The sequence below is a fragment of the Rhamphochromis longiceps genome, linkage group LG13 (assembly GCF_057381845.1).
Source record: "Rhamphochromis longiceps isolate RC_006_pf linkage group LG13, R_longiceps_female_GT1.1, whole genome shotgun sequence".
Taxonomy (NCBI): Eukaryota; Metazoa; Chordata; class Actinopteri; order Cichliformes; family Cichlidae; genus Rhamphochromis; species Rhamphochromis longiceps.
In genome coordinates, this window is record NC_140569.1 from 29,493,396 (window position 1) to 29,507,014 (window position 13,619).

Genomic DNA, 13,619 nt, shown 5'->3' on the forward strand with positions numbered 1-13,619 from the left:
TGCTCCTTTAGGCCGTCTAGTGCATTAGTGCCACTGCATTAACACACTGATGCTCTTAGCCGAGACAGTCAATCCTACTGCACTGTGTGCTGCTGCCGCCATCCAACCAGCGCTGCCGCACCACCATAATGTAGCCTAGACCCAAAGAAGTTGCACCTTTGTGCGTGCTGTGTTCAATGCCATTTTCAGTCCTTGGATTGACAGATAGTAAGCTTCATGGTCTGGAGAAGGATGGAGCCAAAGATGACGCTGCGGGACTGTAGCCACTAGCCCATTAAAATGATTTGACTGTCATTTCCATGCCATCTCCTATTCATCTCCATGGAGATTTGGCTGAGCTTGGGTTGCTTTGTGCCATGATGGATGATGCATTTGCACAGATTTCTGTGGGAAGCTCTTACCCTGAGTTTACTCAAAAAAAGATATTTTAGAGAACTGACTAGTATGCACAATTATATTAGTATTTGGGGTTTCAGAGGGCTTGATATTCTACGGACTACTGTATATGAACCTTTTGTCTGAATTTTCTTAATTTTCCTGAGAAGAAAATTGGTGTGAAAGTAAGGCAGAGCTTAAAAAAACAGTGCTGTAATTCTTTTCAGTGTTAACAGACTCTTCAAATTTGTGTGCCGAGCATCTTGGCTCCCAGACTACAAAGAAGCCTCTCTTCTTTCCCTTGAATGTGGTCGTTCTGGGCAAGTGCAAAATCTTTTATCTTAACACATTGTTGAACTGTGCATGCTGCATTGTTCGGAGCATGTGGAGGATGCCCTTAGTATTCTGCCTTAACTACATTGTTCAAATTGTGCCTATAGTACAATCAAGCAACGTTAGATGATACCATTATTCATCGTATTTTTTTATTTTATTTTTTAAACAATAGGTCGTTGATTTAAAATGGAGGTTCTTATTGTTATCTGACATTATGCTTAAAAGGGATATTGCACTTCCTGAAGGCTCTGGACGTTGTAGGGCTGTCCTGGTTGACACGCCTCTGCAATGTTGCGTGGAGATCAGGGGCAGTACCTGTGGACTGGCAGACCGGGGTGGTGGTCCCCATCTTTAAGTAAGGGGACCGGAGGGTGTGTTCCAACTACAGGGGGATCACACTCCTCAGCCTCCCTGGGAAAGTCTATGCCAGGGTGCTGGAAAGGAGAGTTCGTCCATTAGTCGAACCTCGGATACAGGAGGAACAATGCGGTTTTCGTCCTGGTCGCGGAACACTGGACCAGCTCTTTATCCTCTCCAGGATACTTGAGGGTGCATGGGAGTTTGCCCAACCAGTCTACATGTGTTTTGTGGACTTGGAGAAGGCATTCGTCCGTGTCCCTCGGGATGTCCTGTGGGAGGTGTTGCGGGAATATGGGGTGTCTGGCCCATTGCTACGGGCCATTCGATCCCTATACAACCGTTGCAAGAGCTTGGTTCGCATTGCCAGCAATAAGTTGGACCCGTTCCCGGTGGGTGATGGGCTTCGCCAGGGCTGCCCTTTGTCTCCGGTTCTGTTCATAATTTTTATGGACAGGATTTCTAGGTGCAGCCAAGTGGCGGAGGGCTTTCGCTTTGGTGGCCTCAGAATCTCATCTCTGATTTTTGCAGATGATGTGGTTCTGTTGGCTTCATCAGGTGGTGGCCTCCAGCTTGCACTGGAACGGTTCGCAGCCGAGTGTGAAGCAGCGGGAATGAGGATCAGCACCTCCAAATCTGAGGCCATGGTTCTCAGCCGGAAAAGGGTGGAGTGCCCACTCCGGGTCGGGGATGAGTTCCTGCCACAAGTGGAGGAGTTCAAGTATCTCGGGGTCTTGTTCGCGAGTGATGGGAGAAGGGAGCCGGAGATCGACAGACGGATTGGGGCTGCAGCTGCAGTAATGCGGACGCTGCACCGGTCCGTCGTGGTGAAGAGGGAGCTGAGTGTAAAAGCGAAGCTCTCAATTTACCGGTCGATCTACGTCCCTACCCTCACCTATGGCCACGAGCTGTGGGTAGTGACCGAAAGAACGAGATCGCGGATACAAGCGGCAGAAATGAGCTTCCTCCGAAGGGTGGCTGGCCTCTCCCTTAGAGATAGGGTGAGAAGTTCGGCCATCCGGGAGGGGCTCAGAGTAGAGCAGCTGCTGCTCCACATCGAAAGGAGCCAGCTGAGGTGGTTCGGGCATCTGACAAGGATGCCCCCTGGGCGCCTCCTGGGTGAGGTGTTCCAGGCATGTCCCACCGGGAGGAGGCCCCGGGGCAGACCCAGGACACGCTGGAGAGATTATATCTCTCGGCTGGCCTGGGAACGCCTTGGTATTCCCCCGGACAAGCTGGAGGAGGTGGCTGGGGAGAGGGAGGTCTGGGCCTCTTTGCTTAGGCTGCTGCCCCCGCGACCCGGCCCCGGACAAAGCGGATGAAGATGGATGGATGGATGGGATATTGCACTTATTTCTCAACTCATATAAATAAGGAAACGTTATGCAAAAGTAATGCTCATTATTTGAAACTGAGGCTTCAGATTGTTCTGAAAAACAGGTTTCCAAATTTTTTTTAATCTGATTTTGAGACGTCACAGACTGTGATTTTAATTATGTGATGGGCAGAGATGGGCAGTAACGCGTTAAAATAAATGCGTTACTGTAGTCCGATTACTTTTAAAGTAAGGGGTTACTATTGCAAAAAAGTAATTGGATTACTGTTACTTTCCCGTAAGCATGCTGCCTTACTGCGTTATTAAACCGACACTTTGTGAGAGTGTCTCATGACACAGTTTTTGACGTTCGTGGCAGCAGCAGACGTGTGTAGATCAACAATGGAAAACAGGGAGTGTGGGCGAGAGTACGACGCAGCATTTAAAGCTCGGAGGTACTGACATTACTTTTGAGTTTGATTCTGTAAAAAGTGACAAAAACATTAGCGTCTGCTGTACACTCTGTGGGAAGAAAATTCATTCTACAGCGAAAAATTCAACTTCAAATCTGAGCAAGCACTGAGCACGCTGCCACGGGAATGTGACATTCATAGAGAAACCCCCGGATCCCGCCTACTGACATGACCGCTGCGGCACCGGGCAAACCTCCACCGGCCCCTCTCCTGCTAAGCAGGTGAAAATAGATTAACCTCCTAAGACCCGAACTCTTCCACGGCATGCATTTTTAATTTCTCTTTGATATTTGGGCATATTGGGACCTGATGAATGTAAAAACAAAGAAATACCAAATTTTTGTTTCTAAGAAAAATGAGAGCTACATATGAGGATATTCATTTAAAATTTTGATAGAACAGTAGCAGAATAATGTCCGCGTAAGTGGATATCAGGCCCTTGTAGAGCAAAATTAAGTATTTTGGTCTAAATAACCCAAAATGTGATGTCCACATACAGTGGGGCAAAAAAGTATTTAGTCAGCCACCGATTGTGCAAGTTCCCCCACTTAAAATGATGACAGAGGTCAGTAATTTGCACCAGAGGTACACTTCAACTGTGAGAGACAGAATGTGAAAAAAAAATCCATGAATCCACATGGTAGGATTTGTAAAGAATTTATTCGTAAATCAGGGTGGAAAATAAGTATTTGGTCACCTCAAACAAGGAAAATCTCTGGCTCTCACAGACCTGTAACGTCTTCTGTAAGAAGCTTTTCTGTCCCCCACTCGTTACCTGTATGAATGGCACCTGTTTGAACTCATCATCTGTATAAAAGACACCTGTCCACAGCCTCAAACAGTCAGACTCCAAACTCCGCCATGGCCAAGACCAAAGAGCTTTCGAAGGACACCAGGAAAAGTATTGTAGACCTGCACCAGACTGGGAAGAGTGAATCTACAATAGGCAAGCAGCTTGGTGTGAAAAAATCAACTGTGGGAGCAATCATCAGAAAATGGAAGACATACAAGACCACTGATAATCTCCCTCGATCTGGGGCTCCACGCAAGATCTCATCCCGTGGGGTCAAAATGATCATGAGAACGGTGAGCAAAGATCCCAGAACCACACGGGGGGACCTGGTGAATGACCTGCAGAGAGCTGGGACCAAAGTAACAAAGGTCACCATCAGTAACACACTACAACGGCAGGGAATCAAATCCCGCAGTGCCAGACGTGTTGCGCTGCTGAAGCCAGTGCATGTCCAGGCCCGTCTGAAGTTTGCCAGAGAGCACATGGATGATACAGCAGAGGATTGGGAGAATGTCATGTGGTCAGATGAAACCAAAGTAGAACTTTTTGGTATAAACTCAACTCGTCGTGTTTGGAGGAAGAAGAATACTGAGTTGCATCCCAAGAACACCATACCTACTGTGAAGCATGGGGGTGGAAACATCATGCTATGGGGCTGTTTTTCTGCCAAGGGGACAGGACGACTGATCCGTGTTAAGGACAGAATGAATGGGGCCATGTATCGTGAGATTTTGAGCCAAAACCTCCTTCCATCAGTGAGAACTTTGAAGATGAAACGAGGCTGGGTCTTCCAACATGACAATGATCCAAAACACACCGCCCGGGCAACAAAGGAGTGGCTCCGTAAGAAGCATTTGAAAGTCCTGGAGTGGCCTAGCCAGTCTCCAGACCTCAACCCCATAGAAAATCTGTGGCGGGAGTTGAAAGTCCGTGTTGCTCGGCGACAGCCCCAAAACATCACTGCTCTCGAGAAGATCTGCATGGAGGAATGGGCCAAAATACCAGCTACTGTGTGTGCAAACCTGGTAAAGACCTATAGTAAACGTTTGACCTCTGTTATTGCCAACAAAGGTTATGTTACAAAGTATTGAGTTGTATTTTTGTTATTGACCAAATACTTATTTTCCACCCTGATTTACGAATAAATTCTTTACAAATCCTACCATGTGGATTCATGGATTATTTTTTCACATTCTGTCTCTCACAGTTGAAGTGTACCTCTGGTGCAAATTACTGACCTCTGTCATCATTTTAGGTGGGGGAACTTGCACAATCGGTGGCTGACTAAATACTTTTTTGCCCCACTGTATGTGGACGCCAGGTTCTAGGAGGTTAAAGAGTGACAAGACTTGGTGCCGCTTAAGCTTTGATTTTATTTATTTTTTTGCTGTGTTTTACTTGCATCTATTTGAAAGAGCGAGTGTAAACACAAAAAATTATTTTATATGCCGGAATATGCAGAAAATAGGTTTAAATGTTAAACACATTTCTTCAAGTCAAAGACTGTTGTACATAATGTCATTTTCACTTGATGCAATGTGCATAAAGTTAAAAGATTAAAACTTATAAAACAAGTTTTAAAAAGACACTTTCTCATTTCATTCAATTTTATATGATGGATTATGCAGAAAAAATAGAGTTGGGCTAAAAGGTATTCAGGTTGTGTATCATGTTTTTTAAAAGTAATAAAGTAACTAATTACTTTTGAAAATAAGTAATCATAAAAGAAACTGGAAACTTTCTTGGAGAAGTACTCAGTAATTAGTAACTAATTACTATTTTCAAATAACTTGACGAACACTGGTGACAAGTTTGTGATACAAGAATAAAGTTACGTTGAAACCAAGCACACCATTGTTTTTCTTGTGACATTACCAATAAGTTTGATGTGTCACATGGCCCTCTTCCTATTGAAAAAACAAAAGTTGTATCCAAGATGGCCGACTTCTAAATGGCCACCATGGTCACCACCCATCTTGAGGAGTTTGCCCCCTCACATATACTAATGTGCCACAAACAGGACTTTAATATCACCAACCATTCCCATGTTATTACGGTGTATCCATATAAATGGCCCACCCTGTAGTTCTATAGTTCTTATCAATAGTTGCTGCAAAATGGCTCCACAGTGGCCCCTAGAATATTTCAAAAGAGCAGTGCCTGTGCTTTGTTTCATCTATGGGTCTGAAATCATGGAGCTATAACCTAAATCCAACAGGAAGTCAGCCACTTTGAGTTGAAAGTGTAATTATGGGGTCATTTTCAGGCCATATAATTTAACGAACTCCTCCTTGGGACTTTATCAGATCCACATGGCCTACGGTGAGTGGATTCTTAAGGCCTCAGTCATCTTGAGAAGCGTTTGAGGTTTCATGAAACACCGCCGTCATGGCTGCACGTCAAGTTTCGATCATTCGCCGTGAAGAAGGAAACTGCTATAATTTTGACCCTGGAAAGGTTTTCAAAACCACTTTTCTAAACTCAAAGCTGCTTTCATTGTGTTAAACACTGTTTTCATGATTACCTTTCATACTTTCAAGTAGGTTCTAAATTAAATTTAATAAATTTAATTAAAACTTTAATCACTAAATTGAAGTGAGAATGCATACAATAAAATTCAAGACTTTTTTTTTTTTGTCTTTAAAAGACAGACACTGACACAACCCTAAACGCCTAGGATGGTATCTTTCACTTTCAGATTAACTGCAGCCATTCTATTGACACATACATTCACATTTAATTGGCTTTTATATGTAATAAACTGCATGGGCTCTAATCAAATGATATCCATAAATGAAAACCACACGCCTTCATGCTTTTCCTTCAAGATTTAGGGATTCAGAATATTACTTCCTGCACCGTTTTGATAAGAATGTCTTTAAAATGTCTCAGAATATTATAAATGGCATTTAGCACATTCTGATATACTAAAGTGAGTGAGACAGTATTACCAAAGCAAAACAAGGCTTTGATTCTTGGTGCTTGGATTTTATGTTTTTATGTTTTTTAATTTCTGCTGAAACCTGATGGTGTACTTCACACAACTACAACACTTTGTCAAAGACTTTGTTCAAATTGTTTCTTGTGAGTTTGAATTTGTGTTGATTTGACTTTGTTAAAGCTGTTCACAACCTGCTGTTCTTTGTTCACTAGCAAACTTCTTCCAAAGCACGTCACATAAACTATAGTGGCAGAAATATTCACTCAACAATCCAAATCATTGAATTATGGTGTACCATTCACTTCCATGGCTACAGGTCTATAAAACCAAGAACCTAGATATGCAGAATGCTTCCGCAAACATTTGTGTTCAAGTGAAATGTTAATGCTTCAGCTTACCAAGATATTTTGGAAAATTTTATGCTCCCAACTTTGGGAAGATGTGTATATATAGATACAAACAGTGAGTTGATACCATATTAACTCCTATTGATCAGGGAAACAAAGTTCATATTCTTGTGAAAGTAGACAAATACTTTTGAAGTAGTGTAACTAACCACTACAAAAACCAGAATTTTAATTCAGTTGAATATTTTTTTCATATAGCTTCAAATCACAACAACATTTTGAAGGCACTTTATATTGTAAAGTAAATACAGTAATTCAGAGAAAACCTCATCAAACAGACAACCCTACCAAGCATTTGGCAACAGAGGGAAGGAAGAAACCTCCAGCAAAACTGGGCTAAGGGAGGGCCAGTTATCTTGTATCCACGGCTTGAAGTTGCCTCCCACCCTATCTCTAGGGCTGAAGAGAGGTACCTCATTTATCCTCAAGGTTATTCTTCCAAAGAACAAACCTCATGGCTTTTGGTGTTTTTTAGAACGTTGATTGACTGGTAAATGAAAGCTTTACCTTTGGGCTCGACACTCTTGTCACTCCAATGGTGCGGTACAGCACAGGTGCTCGGTTCTGTACCAAGCTCCTCCTTCCCATCCTTCATATCTCTTGTTCTGTCACATCTTAAAAGTGTTCAACTTGATCCACATCTGGCGCTACTAGGGAGGATGCTTAAGTCCACTGAACCTGTGTTTATTAAAGCAATTGGGCAGACCTTATGCTTTGTGACATTGTGTGTTATCATGTAGACCTTATAAAAGGTTAAACTCTGGCAATAAAAATATGCACACAGTTAGTAAATAGACTCGGAGGTGGTGCCAATTAAATCATGACTGATTCCTTTAAGTGGCTACCAAGACAATTCCTCACTTGATATAAGGCTGGTTAAGACCACTGGTCGATCCATTGTCCATTGTTGCTATATTCTGAGCCTAAAATTGGTAGCTTTATCTGACATTCATTTCAGAGTGATTATCCTTAACTGAAAATTCCAGGAGAGCAGTAGCTTAAAAACTGTTCAAACCAGTGGATAGCAGTGATTTAAGGGCCATGCTGGAGCCTAGAAAATCTAAAAAATGAATAATTTCACAGTATGTAGCAGCAAGTGCCAGGTACAGGTACCTTTTCATACTTGAAAGCATAGTTTTGTAGGATGGTGGTGGGGTAAAGAGCTTCAAAGAGAAGAGTACTCCTGGCTTGCTTTTTCATTTCACAGTTGTATTTCATTGATTCTTTACTTCCTGCTGTTCTTTCACTTCCACAGTTTTGAGTTTATTTGGGTTTTTGAGTTCCTTTGCAGTCTAAATTGTTGAAAATGATTGGGATCAACTCACATGCAGCAGCAAGTCACTTAAACTACAACACAGCAGGAGTTTTACAATAAAACTGCAACCGGAGTAATTCATAGTGGAAATATCCTCTTTTCTTCTTTTCCATTTCAGGGCCTCGGTGGGCGTCATGGAACCTCGGGGTGTTCATGTGTATCCGCTGTGCCGGCATCCACCGCAACCTGGGTGTCCACATCTCCAGAGTCAAATCTGTCAATTTGGATCAGTGGACACCTGAGCAGATCCAGGTATGCAAATGATGCTCCCCATACTAGTACTGCTTTTAAGGCTTCTTAATGCATTGATATAACTTGTACCCCGTAATCTGTTATTGTTTAATTCTTTTAATGATCTCTGCCACTTACAAACAAAAGCTCACTGTATTTCTTTTTGTAGGTTTTAAATCTATGTAGTAAAGATCACAAATAATAGCAAAAACCTTAAGACTCATTGTTTTCACTTGTTGCTTGTGTGCAACCTGTTCTGCTTTCAAGGATGATTTACATTTGAAATTAGAGCATTTGGAACAAGGCAAATGGTCAAAATAGTAAAAACAACAGGAGGAAAGATTTATTATTTAGGTTTTTGAGTCTTTTTTCTTTCTTCTCATTTTTCATTCAGGCAAAGGCAAGAAACCCACCTCCAAATTATACGAAACATGATCCTTATGATTTTTTTTAATTACAGTTATCAAACAGTGATCTGGTTCATTTATGTTTCAAACATAAACAGGAGCTGCTGGTGCTTAATAGGGGTGGGAATAGAGAACTAGTTGGCAATAATACACCCTCAGTCTTTTCCTTTTATATGTACTGGCATGTTTCTTTTTTATACTTAAGCATACTTAAGGTTGCTAAACACACCTGAGTTGCCTCCGAGCATTTCAGAGACAATATAACAGCTGTCTTTTAAAGTTTGTCAAAAATCAAGAACAGACGCAATAAAGTATGGGCTCTATCAGAAAAATTTATAATAACATTTAAAATGAATAATGTCTTGCCAACATGCATCACTAAGGCCTAATGCAGCGTTCTGTTTTCATAGTAGATTCTACAGTCCTCATATAGTGTCCTAGCTCACTGACATTCTCATTTCTTTCTGTACACACATTTGCTGTGTGTTTAAAAACCTTTAATTGTTTTGTTTTTTTATATTTTATTGTGTGTAATCCATTTTTCATAAACAACTATTATCCTTCTGGGCAAAGGACATTAAAGATGGCAGGAAAGGAGGAATGGAGACCGCAGAGAAGGTGGTGAAGGAGGAGGTTGGTGTGAGAGTGGAGGATGCTCGGAGGCAGATAATCTGCTGTGGCGACCCCTGAAGAGAGCAGCAAAAAGAAAAAGATGTATTATACTATTGTTGTATTTAGAGCTGGCTCAGCCAAAAAAAGAATAAATAAACGGCCCTAAGACATCTTGGCATGAGCAAATGCAAAGAACCCAGATGGTACCCCCCAAAAAAGTGCATTTTAAGGGTTACCTTGATAGGTGAAGTTATGCATATACTGCAAGGTCACTCTGTATGCACTGACACAGCCTCAGAAATCCACTGTTTAGTATGCATTCAGTGTTTTTACACACACACACACACACACGCAGCCATGTGCAGTACATGCACAGCAGCATGTGTGCAAATGCACATGCAGAGGGAATACAGAGAGCCTAATGCTAATTTGTAAGTGCGGAGCTGTGTTTTGTGGATAACTAGCATGTCACATTGATTTTATTTCACACTCTGTGTTTGTGTGTGTCTGTGTACATCTGTGAAGCTCACACAGCAGTACTCGCTTGGTGTGTAGCAGGGGAAAGGTGTGTGCCTGTGCGTTTCTCCCGTGCTGTGCCGATCCATCAGCTGAGTGCGAGTGGAACGGGGCTCAGTCTGAATGTTAATCACTGTTTTCAATGACTAATTAATTCTGGATGGCTGATTATTCCGACTCCGTCTCCTCCACTTCTCCTATCATCACCCCATTCATCACCCTCCTCTTAATTTAGCCCTGACACATACGGCCAGTGTGTCTTTCACTTGGCATGTGCGTGTTTGTGTGCGAGTGGGAAGGAATCTGCAGCAAATTGAGTTGAATGCAAATGTGAAGTATGAAAGAACTCGCTGTGTGTGTTTGACAAGGTCTTAAATGTGTTTTACCGACTGCCTTTTCTGTATTAATGACACAGTTTTTCCGTCTTTTCTCTCTCGGCTCTTTTTCCTTCCTCCCCTCCTCGTAGAGTATGGTGGACATGGGCAACACCAGGGCCAGACAGCTGTATGAAGCCCACCTACCGGAGAACTTCAGGCGACCACAGACGGACCAGTATCCTCCTCCTGCTGTCTCCCTCACTCTTTTTTTATTATTCTCAGCCTCTATTCTCGTAAAAACAGATGCACTGGAATAAAGCATCGCTCTCACTGAACACTTTAATCACTGCTTTCATATTACATATGCATTAAAACTGCCAACTTCAGTACACACAGATATAAAAGCCTGTGTTTCGCCACACATGTCGGGATATCTACATGCAAATATAAAAGCTCCTGTCATCATGTAGCTACATATAAACTCTAAATGTCACCATAAATAAGTAGTTTATGCATTATACCACCATACAGGTCAAAGGTTTGGACATATCGCATTATATCAAGCACAAAACTTTAAATATTTCAGTCTTTGGTTTCATAACTGCTTTGTAAACTCTCCATTCATCAGCCAGCTTCATGAAGTCATCACCTGGAGCTCTTCCAGCAGTCTCAAAGGAGTTCCCATATATGCCGAGCACTTGTTGGCTGCTTTTCCTTCACTCTGCGCTTCATCACAAACCGCATCACTTGGATTTGAGGTGATGGGGCAAGTGACCTGACGCAACACTCCATCACTCGGCTTCTTTATCAAATGGGCCTTTAAAGAACCTGTGGGGCTGTGTTCAGGCTGCACAGTGGAGACACTGGGCCATTAGGTCTCAAATCAACACAAGTCTTCTGCCCTCCAATATGCATAAACTTTTATGGTATAACGTTTGAATATATAATGGTTGCCGGGAAATTTTAGCTTCATATATCAAATCGTTTTAAAGAAATATTTTTTTGGAAGGTGGTCCATCAAACCACTTTGAGCCTTTTTTTTTTCGCACGTTAAAATCTATGACAGTGTTTACACATTAAATTTTTCCCTGGCCTTTATTGTTAGAATCAGAATCTGTAATTTGGGACAAATGCAAAAAAAAAAATGTTTGAGTATTGGTTTGTTTAAAATTTGGAGCTGGACTCGGCTTTTTCATATTTTAACCAGCCGATACTCATTTTTTGATGTATGTGAGATGCAGAAAAAAACAACTGGATTTGAATTGAAAATGCAGAATTTACAGCACATTTTAATTTGCAGGGTTTTTTTTTTTACTGTACAGTAAATTCCTTATGTCCCAATAAGGAAAGATTTTTTTAAAAAAGTGGTTTTATAATTAGTAAGTAATTGACTGTGCCAGTTACCTGTTCAATTTATTTTTACTACAAATCCCTAAAATGTTTAAATATATTGTAAGTGATTTTATTTTTTTGTGTTTCTGCAAATACTGATAAATAATCAAAAGTCAGAAAGCTTTACAGCAACAAGATAAAGATGCAGAGTCCTTTTTCATTATGACGTTACAATCTCAAATCGAACTCATTGTGGTTATCAGGCTTGAGCTTCAGCTGCACACACATCGCCACACATCATTTCCACACAGAGGCTTGCCACTTCTGCATCTTTCCGCACATTTAACCGGGACATATCGAGCAGTTTGTGTTTATACGCAGAGCTGTAACAGCGCTTTCCAGCTTGCCCTTTTCCAAGATACAAGACAAGACAGCTGTGTGGTTAACACACCAGCATATGTTCATATTTCCACCAGCAGACCAAAATAAATAATCTCCCTGTTTGAAATGTTCCTCTAATACCCTATCTTGTATCTGGCAGGCCCATTTGTGCGGGTGGTCATCATTCTTCACTCTTTTGAAGTCCATTAGTTGCTCTGACAGCATCGCCGCTGGCTGAAAGCAGCAGATAACAGACCCAGGATTAGAGGAGCTCGCGCCTGAATGTGGCTGTTTCTGTGTGTACTCCTCTGTTTATACTCACGCAGCTTCTCAGCCCTGCTGTTTACTGTGCTTATGTATATAAATGACGAAATGGACTTTGAGTCCTGTCTCTGTATTTTGTGTGTGTGTGTGAGTTTGAATGCATTGATATTCATAGATGCAGGCGTGTTTTACACACGTATGGACTAAAATGGGATTTGAGATTAATGTTGTCTTAGAAAATGTTTTAAATACTGTTTTAAATAAAAATACCAGTAATGCAGCAGTATTTTATCAAGTTAGTCACATTTGAACATGTGCTTTTACTTTAAATGTTTTAATCTTAGACCAGCTTTTTTGTTAGTTATCAATGTGGAAAAAAACTGAATTATATGAAACTAACAGGTGCATCAAATGTGTAATTTGTGGTGATTTTTGTAGTATTAGGTTTTGAAATTGAAAATAGAAATTGAAACAGCATGTGGGTAGCGCAGATGAGGTCTTTCTGTTGATACTTGGTAAAATAGTCCCCAGTATTACAGTGTTATAAATATGAAATGAGTTTAATTGTGACCCAGACTTTGATTTTATGTCAAAGAACAGCAGTCGCCCTTATGTCAGAATCCCTGCCCCCTTTGGTGTGTTTTATCGGTCTTTCATGAGATTTGTGGTCACGTGTGCCTAACCACCGTGTCACCAGGCCACACATTTATCCACTACAGCCATGAGTGCCATGGTTGGTATCTCAGTGCAGCATCCTAGTTCTGCTCTGCTGTTTCTAGTCAACAGTAATAAATAAGCAGTGTGTTTGAGACGCAGCCACAGCAGGCCTCCTCTTCCAGCCTATCTAGCAGCTCCACTCGTGCGGGTGGTCATCATTTTTCAATCTTCTAAAGTCTTTTACTTGATCCGACAGAAGCGTCACTGCTGAAATAGGCAGATAAGAACGTCAGGATTTGTGGCACAGCAGCACGCAGTTGTGTTGGTTTGTGTGTTTAGGGAAAGATAGAGTGAGAGAGTGGGGTTGATTGTTTGTGTATCCTCACTTATCTCACTGTCGTGTGCGTGTTTTTCCTTTGACATTGTTGGGGTTCTTAGTGTAAATGTGTTCTCCTATTACCTCAGTTGTTCGTGTGCCCCCCTTTTTATCTGGGAAAAGTTTGCTGATCCATCAAATGGAGTGAACATTATAAGTCATGTCACTCGCAGCGTGTGGCAAAGAATCAAAATCCATGTCTAGACCGAGCGTC

At 41.6% G+C, this 13,619-nt stretch overlaps 1 protein-coding gene across 4 annotated transcripts in view; it reads left to right on the forward strand.

The window, feature by feature from the left end:
* Nucleotides 1–13,619, forward strand: part of LOC146656081 (stromal membrane-associated protein 1-like) — a 159,122-nt gene that overhangs the window by 18,193 nt on the left and 127,310 nt on the right. For all 4 annotated transcript variants that reach the window (XM_085428971.1, XM_085428974.1, XM_085428976.1 and 1 more), the window contains exons 2-3: nt 8,431–8,564; nt 10,545–10,630. In XM_085428971.1, the coding sequence (XP_085285097.1) occupies nt 8,431–8,564; nt 10,545–10,630 (220 nt within the window). The remainder of the gene's footprint in view (nt 1–8,430; nt 8,565–10,544; nt 10,631–13,619) is intronic.